Source organism: Gracilinanus agilis, chromosome 1 (assembly GCF_016433145.1).
Source record: "Gracilinanus agilis isolate LMUSP501 chromosome 1, AgileGrace, whole genome shotgun sequence".
In the NCBI taxonomy this organism is placed as follows: Eukaryota; Metazoa; Chordata; class Mammalia; order Didelphimorphia; family Didelphidae; genus Gracilinanus; species Gracilinanus agilis.
Window position 1 is genome coordinate 273188279 of NC_058130.1, and position 12310 is coordinate 273200588.

The 12310-nt window shown below is 35.3% G+C and overlaps 1 protein-coding gene across 2 annotated transcripts in view; it reads right to left on the bottom strand.

Moving 5' to 3' along the window:
• The window catches only part of SEMA6A (semaphorin 6A), an 88763-nt gene that overhangs the window by 20084 nt on the left and 56369 nt on the right, over positions 1-12310 (bottom strand). For both annotated transcript variants that reach the window (XM_044661981.1, XM_044661973.1), the window contains one exon: positions 8686-8850. In XM_044661981.1, coding sequence (XP_044517916.1) covers positions 8686-8850 — 165 coding nt within the window. The remainder of the gene's footprint in view (positions 1-8685; positions 8851-12310) is intronic.

Sequence of the window (12310 nt, forward strand, 5' to 3'; positions counted from 1 at the left end):
CTAGCCTTTCCATGATAATCTCATCAAGAGTTTAGATAAATTCAGCAAGTTGTCAGGAGAATACAGAATTAATTAGACCAAATCTATGACCATGCCTGCATGACTGAAGGAACAATTAAGAGTCATCCACATGGGTCTTTTCAATTTTCTCCTCCCCATTAACAATGACGTATACATTAAAACTACTAAGTAATTTATTTAAGAGCCCCAGTACATGCCTTGTTACAGCATTCCCTCATTTCTTTCAAGAAAAACCATGAACTTGAATTAGACATTCCTTTTTATTTTTCTTTGACAAGGGCACATTAATACTATAAAAGTGAATGATGATGTTATCATTTCTTATGTAATCTCCTTTCATTCCAATCCCCTTTCCTTCTTCCTCTTTTCCTGGACAATCTTTGGTTTACCACTGATTTTACCTGGGGTGGGGTTGCTGCTATAAGGAAGACTTAAACTTTTACAAAATGGCAAGACATCTGTCTACTTCATTCACTATATCCAGTTTTAACTTGAATGGCAAGAGAAATCCAATTTAGAGCAATAGTCTGCCAGAAGCTTAACATGGATAATATCCTTAGCTTGGTGTAGAATTGTGGTTTTTATTTTTTTGTTTTTAGAAATATGGCACTGATTATAGATTGTTGTTGATATTATTGTTACATAGATCCCAAAATATTTGTACAGTTTTAAGCTATTAAAGCTTTAAATTACCTTCAAACTTTAACAGCTTAAAACTGGATGCAGATTTTTGGGACATATAAACATATGATTGTTGTTGTTCAGTCATATCTTACTCTTTGTTATCCCATGGACTACAATCATCCATAGTTTCATGGCATTTTGGCATTTCCTTCTCCAATGGATCCTTTGTCAGGCAATCAGAGGTTAAATATCCCATTAGCCCATTATCACATAGCGAGGAAGTTTCTTAGGCTGGATTTGAACTCAGGTCTTCTTGACTCCAGGTTCAGCATTCTATCCATTGAGCCACTCAGTTGCCTTCTTCCAATATACATATGCATGTAGTATTCCATATTGTATGTGTATATTTATGTCTGTGTACATCTACTTTTAATTTCTATCTTTGATTAATTCAAGGAGTTACTTCATTTTAATTAGATTCAATAATTGTGTTTTGAATGCCTACAATTATTTATTAAGGTGGCCACAGTTTTGTTCAGCAAATATCAGTTATTATAGGGAACTGTCCAGTGTTGGCACACCAGTGGATAGCACCTCAACAAATGCCATCTTCTTGAATGCTATTATGATTATGATTTCCAGGTTCCTTTATATGACTCAGTTTCAAACCTATACTACAATGAAAAAAGTATGAGGTTTGTAATCCAAATATATGGATTCAAATCTCATTTTCCTCACTTATCTATCTTACCTAATGAAGGGTAGAGAACTAATTAAATAGAAAAAACCAACAAACAGTTCAAAGAAAAGAAACAAAGGACAAAAATCTCTCTGGGCCTAAGTTTAGTCATCTGGAAAATAATATGTTTGGACTCGTTAATTTCTAAGGTCTCTTCCATCTTCCTATTATAGATTCTATGAAAGCAATAGAAAAATATATAGTAAACATGTACATATACATACACACAACTTATGTAATTTAGAGAGAAAGATAGTTTACCTAAAGAAACAACTTATAAAATTGAGTTTATTCAAAGCTAAAACAATAGGCCTAATCATTCTACAGTCTGAAGCATTTTTATTTCTGCATCTTCCTAAGGAAGCATTTTAAATTCTGCATTGGATTATCAAATAAGAAATAAAATTCAACTCTCTATTTACTTTTCACCATATTTAAGGCATGTAATTAAAGTGATTTATTGTTTTTTGTTAGCTAAATGTGAATTCTACTTATAGGATTTTAGATTTTTTCCTTAAATCATTGTATGAATTTTCTTGACAGAGTAGATATTTACTTTGTTTACTCTATTTACTCACAGAAGTGATAAGAATCTCTCAATTGATTTGCCTCCAAGTTTAGCACAGATATACTTTAGGCTTACTCTAAACCCTAGGAGATTAAATAGGTTATAAATGGTTATTTAGAATATCACATCTCTGGGAGGCAAACTTATACATGATTTATAAATTAGTGGAGTGCCAATGGACAAAATCAAAGGTGTTGGTTTATTTCATCATTTACAATTGATGACAGTAGTTTGTTTTTATGGGGATGATAACAGCACAGTACCTTTCAAGGATGTTGTGAGGATTAAATGAGAAAATATAGAAGGTACTTTAAAGCTCTATGTAAATGTGAGCTCTATTATTTTAAAATAAAATTTCTTCTGATTATTCAGTCATATGTAATAATAAAAACTTGGCATTTATTGAGCATTTCAAGGCTTACAAAGCACTCTGCATACATTATCTCACTTGATCTTCACAACAACCCAGTGAGCTAGGTAATGCTGAACTGTATCCCTAGTTTGTAGATGAGGAAGCTGAGACTGAGTGTAAGTGTAATAAGCAAGTGACTTGCCCAGGGTCACATGGAAGGAGGGTTTAAACTTTGGTCTACCTTGACTCTAGGTACTCCCTTGAAACAACTGGGTGAGACTTTAATTCAACATTTCTATTATACCACTGGTGGTGGTGGTGGTGGTGGTGGTGTGTGTGTGTGTGTGTGTGTGTGTGTGTGTAAACATTTAATTATAATACCAGCCAAGAAAGTACTGAAAATTAGAAATATGCTAATTTGTATATAAGGATATGTAGAAAAACGAGACCTATTTCTAGATTTCTTATTCTAGTTCCCTGCCTCTCACCAACTATGTTTTTTGTTGTCATTTTACAGAGGAGAAAACTGATAGGGTTAAGTGACTTGACCAGGGTCATATAGCTAGTATCTGGGGCCAGATTTAAACTCAGGAAGAAGAGCCTTCCTAGCTCCAGACCTAGCACACTATCCACTGCTCTAGATAGCTGCCAAATCTATTCCTTTCTCTGGTCATAAATGCCCCTTTTCTGGAATAATCTCTATTTAGCACAGAAAAATGAGTTTGGAGATTATCTGGTATACTTACTAGAATTAGTGGTGTAAAGAACAAAGCACCATACTGAGTCAAAGGACTTGGATTTCAATTCTGCCTTTGCAGAATTTAATCTTTCTGGGTGAGATCATACATCCAGGCTCTTAGTATCCATTTAAAAAACCCAACCCTTACCTTCTCTCTTAGAATCAATACTAATTTTGGGGGCAGCTGGGTAGCTCAGTGGATTGAGAGTCAGACCTAGAGATGGGAGGTCCTGGGTTCAAATCCGGCCTCAGACACTTCCCAGCTGAGTGACCCCCATTGCCTACCCTTACCACCTTTCCACCTATGAGCCAAATACACAGAAGTTAAGGGTTTAAAAAAAAAAAGAATCAATACCAATTTTGATTCCAAAGCAGAAGGGAGATAATGGCTAGAAAATTGCAGAAGTAAGTGATTTCTCCAGCCACTAGGAAGTGTATGAGGCTAGATTTGAACCCAGGACCTCTCTTCTCCAGTCCTGACTCTATCTATTGAGCCATCTAGTTGGCCTGCTCTTATTATCAATTAACATCTTAGCTCAACTATATTTTCTCCTCAGTAGAAAACCTCTGAGTGTGTAGGATAGGTAAGTTTTACTGGAAGAGGGAAATGGAAAAATTGGTGCCTGAAGTTCTACTTGGCACAGTGAGAAGCCCTGGGCAACATGAGGAACAGGTACTTACCTATGTAGTGAGAGGGTTTCATTCAATCAACAAGCCTTTGTTAAGTACTTTCTAGATGTTGGGCACTGAATGAAGGAAACCTGAAGGCCAACTATGTACTTCACCATTTTGCCTGGAGGCAAGGCGACCTCCCTGCCTATTCTTAACTTCTAACTTGTTGTTAAGGCACCCTTTGCCTGCCACACATTTTCCAAAAAATTTCTCTTGAATTTGTTCTTGAGAAACACAATCCTTAGAGAGACAGCTGGTATATGGGAAACTTGGTATTGAAACAGAAGAAATTGCAAGTAAACTTGGAACAACCAATGGTCACCTCAACTAATCAAAGTATTCACCAAACTAACTGCCTTGGAGCACTGCTATTTTAGGTCAAATGAAGAGTAGTCCCATGAGAAAAGTTTGTAATATTATTTTTATCTCAAATATTAAATTATCTGTGAATTTAAACTGTGTGCAGGATTTTAAGTATAAAATAATCAAAATTCCTTCTATTCTGCTACAAAATTTTATTTCAATGATACTCTATATTCCAACCCCTCAATCCTCCAGATAAATCAATTAATCAACCAACAAACATTTATTAAGCATCTGCTAGGTCCCAGGCACTGGCTAACATTTATGATTTCCATAAGCTTATTTTGAGACTCCAGATATTTCTTGGCTAGGTTAATTTGGGAAATACTGCTTTGCAGCCATACTAATTTTTTCCTAGACTAAACCTCATCCCTAGTCACAAAGTTCCACTGAATAACAACAGATATCAGAGGAGCTAAAGAGAGAATTTATCACTTGTTCTTGTCATGTCTACCAAAGAGAAAGGTATGGATTTCACTAAACCTCATTTAAAAAAATCTAGGTAACCAGTCAATGACAAGATCAGATTGGAGTCTTTTTTTTTTTTCTACTTTAAGCTACAGTAAAATTTTCAAGGAAAAGAAAACAAATATTGACTATGAAGTGTAATTTTGATCAAATCTGAGGCAAAACAGAATTTAGTTATGATTTCTTATAAAATGTGGAAAACTTTTTTCCTCCTTGATAGCCTTTTATGACTGCTACTGGTGTGTATCTACTCAAACTAGAAATGAGATTGACTAATTAAATAAATGGCACATAATTTAGAGCTTATTGATGTTAGCTTGATTTAAATTGCTTACTTGACCAAAAATCTAATTTTGTTATATATCTTTTCTTTGAACACAATGGGCATATTTCCAAATCATTGATATTACCATCTTCCAAGTAAAATAATCTTATTTCAGAAATATTTCATTACCCATATATATGCGATCCTAAAACTTCTGATTGAGTAGAAATGCTTTAAGAGTAGAATGTTTCTGAATATTAATTTTTAAGTATTTTTTTAGATAATTCACAAAAACACAGGATAAGTCCCATTCACTCTTGCTATCATTGTTTAAATTATAGACTTCTTTGGTTCTCATTTTTTGTGTTCTCCATAAAGGTGATACCAATTTTGATGGAGTCATAAATAAGGCACACCTATTTCTTTGAAACCAGTCTTATAATCCTGCTACTACATGTCTATATTTGGTGGGAAATAAAGAACCCATTGAGGGCTATGGTGATGCCAAACATGACTTAAAAGAAAAAAAATAGTTTTTACTCTTCTTTGTATCGAGCTATGAGAAAAGTAAAATTGTACTCTAAAAATAAATGGGTCTTGGCTTTCATATTTAAATGAGAAAGCCCACCTCAGTTATTAGAGGATAAATAAATTAAAAAATTCAAAACCTGAGAGGAATCATTAAAGTAGAAGTCATGACTACATTTAATTTGTCAACTCTGTGATTAAAAGACAAGATGAAGAGGCTATAGACATCTAGGGACCAGATAAAACAGAGCTATTAGCTGCTCCTACTAACGAATCTAGGACTTAAAAGATATCAAGTAATTCTTAAAAGGGAGTAAGGACAAGAGAAATTATACAAGGTTATTAGGGTAATGAAGGTCAAGGTCAATTAGTTACTGGCAAGAAAAATTACTTCATTTTCTGAAGCAACACATTTGAGTATTTTTATATATCTATTTTTGGGCTTTGTTAGTATGAGTATACATGCATACTGGACCGTCATGCTACTTACAGTTTAGAGGGTAAAGCCTTGGAACATTCCACAGAGGGGCAGAGGGCTAGTCTTTATTATTTTGAAAGGGGGAGACTAAATACAATGGCAGCAGAAGGGAAAGTTTAATTGTGCAAGGGGAAGAACAGTGAACGGTGTTTTGACAAAGGTGAGAAACACATAGAATTAAATCAATATTGAAAACACAGCAAGGAAAGAAAAGGAAAACAAAAGCAAACATACTCTGGAAATGTAGCCTTACTAAGGATAGCTCTCTGCAACCAGCAGCATTTAGATAAGGGCAGATGTTTATTAATTAATCTATGTAACAGTCAAAAGGAAAAAAGGGAATCAGGCACCTGATTCCTGGTTTGGCCATCGAATGTATTATTTTCTGCTTAGTGAAGAAAAGAGAGGTATCTTAGAAACAATTCCAGAGCATATTTAGCTTCCGAAGCTGTGGGCACACAAATGTCACATTTCCATGAATTAACCCATTGAAAGAATATCCCTTTTTCAGTGGCCCACAGATGACCGAAAAGACACTTATACCGAATTGGATGCTGAACACAGATGGATGTGACATCACCAAGGCACCAGGATCAGAGAAAATAAAGAAGCAAATGGATTAAGAATCACTTCAATTTAAGAGACATACATGTGAATGAGAAAAAAAGAAAACAGATCCAAAAGAATAACCCAACTATTAAATCACATCACAGAGCACACTGCAAAATGAAACTGAAGTTTAAAAGAAATTTGTGATGCTTAAAGAAAAGAAATCTACAGGGGTAGGGGGTGTGGAAAGGAAAAAATAAAATCATGGTAAAACATTAAGCTAAATTCTTTTTGAATTTTGCATAACAACTCATTGGCATTGCCCCCCCAAAGCACTTAATCAATTGTACTAGAAAAGTTGCATTTGATTGGGCAAGGCAAGGAGTTAAAAGCACATGTGTAGTGGTAATGGTAGAGACCCACGCAATCACCTCTGCCACCATTGTCTGACAATATGTAGACTGCTTCCAGCTTTGTCAATATTCATAATTAGACCCCAAAGAATGAACAATGCAGAATTTTTAAACTGTCAAGTGTTAATAAGACTCTTTGATAACGTCTACTCCCTGGGGAGACAACCATTCAGAGCAAGCTACCAACTCTATTAGTTAGTGAATTGAAGTGAAAATGATTACAACTGAGAGCTTAAACATTCTGTTAATATTTTTCTTGCATTTCTGGAAGCCTCAGTGTGTATACAAGTTGTTTTGAAGAATTTGCCTTTTGTTCATTGAGAACACAGATGTGACAAACAATTCAGTGACATGGAACCACACAAAACAAATCATAGCTAATGCCCATAGCTTGTACCCTGCTGTGACTGGATTCTTACCCTATCACAAATTAGCAGGGTTTATCCTTGGGAGGTTAAGGGCACCAAGTACCCCTTCAATATAATGAAACTGTTGAGACCAGACCAACAATTTGCTTACTTTTGGGGGGCAGGGAATACTAAAAAAATGATGAAGGCTAAAAAACAAAGGTTAAGGGAAGGTACTCTAAAGAAAAGATTAAAAGGACTTAGCCTGCATTACAGGCTAAGCAATAAGTAGGCAGTAGGACATAAGACATTCTAGTATATAGTCTGAAGAAGATTGATAGAATTAACTTGATATATGAGGACTGAAACAGAGGAAATAGGAAGAAATAAAGGAAAGGGAAATTTAGGATGAAAACATTATAATGGTAAGTGGTAGCCTTCCAAGGGTCAAGGTGTCAGCTCTATCCCTTGAGATGCAGAACAGTGAACTGGACCAAATTCTTGAAAGCAGACAGGAGTAAACAATTCTGAATGGAGTGGAAAGGCTAAGCAAAATAACTGGCCTTTTCAGTTTCTGATTTGCAAGACTCTTTTCTGGACAAGTAAAGGCTTCTTTGGTTGCAGCTGTGACTAAAGTAGCATGTGTTAATGAGGCTCAACAAATGGTGAAAAAAGATTACATTTCCTGTCCCTAGTTGACCAAAGAAAGGAAAGGAAAATTTTGGACAGTTCAAAGTATAAACTCTTCATTTACTTTGGCTTCCTTTCCACTTTTAACAAGTAATATTTCTGCTTGATTAAATTGTATTTAAATTTTCATTTTTAAGGGCAATTATAGTGCATATGAGACTATGGTCCTGTGCAAATATCCTATGGTTTTGGAACTAAAGCATTTGGACAGTTTCTCTGTGCTTTGTGTCAAACAGGAATACTGTACAAAAGTTAGATTCCCCCTCCCTTAGTGATTAGCACATTTGCAGAGCAAAAAGCTGGAAAAGACATTTGTTAAATAAAAGGCACTTTAATCTTTTGTTGCTCTTTTCCGTGTTACATTTTGGTTTTATGCATCTTCACTTTTTACTAATAAGATTGGACCTCTGAAAGATCTTGTTTACATAATCCTTATACTCAGAAAGGCTCATTCCTGCCATTTGTCTATGGTTACATTAATTCAACTTGTTCTCACTGCTTTCTTTGCCTTACCTCATACAGGTGAAAAAGAAGGCGAAAAAAATCACCAAAGGTCTGTCAGTTTTGCTCAAGGCAAGTTACTCCTTCTATTTAACTGAGGAAACTTTAATTTCAAAGGAGTTTATTCCTACTTCTTTCAATAATAATGAGAATACATATATATTATTTGTTTTGTGTGGCTTCCTTATTCAGTGGATATTTTGGTTAAGACCTAAAAGATAGGAAGATTTTGTTTCTGATTTTTCATAAGATTTTAATAACCATGCAGTGCAGATTTATGAAGTATTACCAAGATTTAGCTGGAAGCAGTTACATAGTCTTCCCCCCCACCCTTTTCCCCACAGGAAGAGTTATTTCCAAGGCCTTACCCTTCTTGTCTTGGTGATTATGGGATGAGACTGCCCCAAAGGGATCTGTGCTGTCAGATGAGTCAAGCAGATCCTTCCAATCCTGTATGTGTCCCCCAGACTCATAACCCTCTTGACCCGTCGTATCTGAAGTGGTCGTGCTGGGGAAGAGGGAACTGGAGTGCCCTGTTTTCATCACAGATACAGTTAGGAAAAAACATCATCTGTAAGCTATCCATCCCTTTTTCTGACAGCCCAGAGTTGACACATATAAAGCCAAGAAGTTGACTGAAGACCACTGGGAAAACTGGTGGGTACTGTCTTTATTCTAGAGGGGAAATATAGGCATATATTTTCAGAGATTCTTTGTTGGGGGAACAATTCCATTATTTTACTTTTTTTTTCTCATGTCAGTAATGAAGGGTCCTTCTGTGACTCCACAACTAACTCAGAATTCCTGAGTCCTCAAGTCCTTTGTTAGATATCACAGTGGAGAGATCTGGGAACTTATATTTCTGAAGACTTTGCATTCAAATCCTCCTTAAGACACTTATTAGCCATGTGATCCTAGGCAAGTCACTTAACTTCTTTTCACCTCAGTTTCCTCATCAGACAATGGGGATAATAATAATACCTACATCACAGGATTATTGTGAGTCTCAAATGAGTTTACGCCTATAAAGCATACCTTTTCATTTTACAGATAAGGAAATAGAGGCCTGGTAAGGTGAACAGATCAGTAAGTGGCAAAGCCAGGATCTGATTCTAGTTATAGATTTATGTTCTAAAGCACCAATGGGACTTCTGTCTTTCAGTATAAAATAATGCTATCTGAAAGGGTCTCCCCTTTTTTTTTTAAAAGCCAACTAAGCCCCACCCAGCAAAAAAGAAATTCTTTCTATGTTTCTATAGCTATTAAAAATATACTTGTTGTATCCTGTTATAATAATAAGCTGTCAAGACAGCACATTTGGTGTATAGTTATCTCATGGCTCCCATTGTATAGAAAGGTAAGTATAGTCTTTTGATATGCTAATAACAGATAACATTTGGTTAGTGAATCATAATGTGGTTATGGTCGATTTTCATATAATTGAGGCCTCAGATTCACCCACAAGGCTCAGATTAGAAAGGAAAATGTTTCTGTGGAGGGAGCAGGTGTAGGATGGATTGCGAGAAGCTTGACATGAATGGGAGTTATGGCAAAAGCATTAAACAATTGTTAGGAACCTCCTGTGGATAATTCTGTAAGTCCTTCAATAATCACCTGGCAAGGTTAGAATGCTAATCTGTGTCAGTGAAAAAGCAGTTGCTTCTATTAAGCTTTTGATTTAAAGAAACTCTGCTATAACCTGGCCTTTGGTAGAAATGAAATGCTGCCATTCTGTGGCTTTCAAACTGCGTCCTTGGCATAGTAAATTAATGTGCAGCGGCCCTTTGGACAATGTGGAAAAATACGTAAGTACAATTACTGTGAATGTTTAACTGTTGCATTCTGTAAGGAAGTGGGAGAAATCTACAACTCCACCCTGGTTCCAGTTTTGGATTGTCACAAATCCTTTATTTGGTGAATGAAGCATTCCAAATTTCAGATGGAGAGACAAAGAGCTTATGTTATTTATCTGCTCTAATAAGGAATTGGTTTCTACCAACAGAACTTAATAACATAAATTATAAGCAATACTTTTTTATGAAGGAGTTGATTTTTTTTCATGAAATTTTGCTTCAAGAGAAAAAAGGAGTCAAGGAGATTATCTACTTAAAAAAAATTCCACATCAGCCACAGCACATTGCTGAAGGCATGGGTAACATTTCAGCACAGTGGTTTCTGATCCAAGCTTGTTTTGGGGTCCCACACATACCATTCTTTCTTGCAAAAGGTTGATTCAGATTTAACTACTAAAATATGTTCGTTAAAAACTCAGGAACTGTACTTGTGGATAGAAAAGCTTTCAGTTGCTACATTTCTTCATTTTGTCACCCCTGCACTTATCTTCAAGTTCTAATAGGAAAAGGGTTGGAAAAAAGAGTCTAGGAAATGGAAATTGAGATTTCTCTCATTCCCACTCATTTGTCTTGAGATCTGAAACACAGTCTCAATTACAGTACTCTCGGGTTTGTGATTGCTGTACTGAAATATGTGGTCCAGCTTAAATTAGAATTCAGCCTCCAACATGAGAAAACAATTAACAATAGTTTTGTGAGGATCTGGGAATTGCAGAACATACCACCAAGTAGCAAGGATTTCTTTAACCCACATTGATATGCATTTTGTAAACTTTCCATTTAACAGTGTTCAAGGGGTGATTTTATGGTAATGTTGTAAGTACAGTTTAGGGAGAATGTTTCTAAATATGGTCATCTTGGGGAAATATATGCCTGAGGGACACATTTTCTGAGGAAAGATTTCCTGGACCATATGCTGCAAATACATGGAGAGCTCATTGGTAATGGAAAGCTATGGCTACAAGAGGAAATTAATGTGGACCAGATGGTAGTAAGGTAGGAGAGTGTTTTACACAAATGTAAGAAATCAGCTGATGCTCTCTATCACTAAAGTGTTAGTCTAGTACACACAGACAAGATTTCCTATATGCAAATGTAGAGAAACCATGCTGCTTATGATTTACTTAGCAGAAGAAATCAAGGCAGTCATTTTTTAAACTTGTGTTTCTGAGTACAATATAAGCAACCTGTATCTCTGGTGAATTAAGCAATCCAAAAAAGCAATACCTGACTTTTCATAACATTTTCAAAAAATCCCAGATGGAAAGAGCACCATGAAGCACACATTTTATCTTTTAAAAAAATCAGTCATCTCTTCTCCAAGTTAAAACAAAAGATTTAAAAAAACCTCTTATCTTTTTTTACAATCTGACATAAGAGGTTGTATCATTTGTTATGCATTCCCTATGAGACTCTTGGAACCACAATAATGCCACAAAAACAGGCACTCATTTGTAGATACAGTACTGCATAATGATAGATTTGTAAGCTATAGCTTTGTTACTATTAGTGAGCTTTACAGTCAAATGGGAAAAGGTCAGATTTCTCTAAGTGGAAACTATGCTCAATTATTCTCATAAAGTCAAAAAGATACTTTTCTTTTAAGGCAAAGTAGACTGCTCAATATGCATTTTATTGTTTCTCTATATCTACAAATCATTAAGATTCTAGAGGTTAAGATACTTTATATACTATCCTATTAACCACTACTTCAATCTAATTAGACACTGACAGCCTACATCAACACAGAGCAAGAAAAGAGGGGAAATAATTAAGGCCCAATTCACTAAAATGGTATTTTTGCTTATGTAGCAATATTTTTGCACAATAGGGGGGAATTTGAATGGTTTTCGTTGACCTAGAAACATTCTCTCCATAGCTTAGTGTTTCATGGAGGTCAAGCTATAGATTTGAGTTCAACATTGTACCTTCATTACGGATGGAAAAGTTCATAACTGAAATCCTCATGCAATTTGATTTTTTGATTCATACTCTTGGCAGACAAGAACTCTGAAGATAGTAAATATTAGTCTTTGTCTTAGGTCCTGTGCCTTCTCACAATATTATTATATATATATATATATATACACACATATACATACACATGTGTATGTATATATGTTTCAAAACAGGTATATCT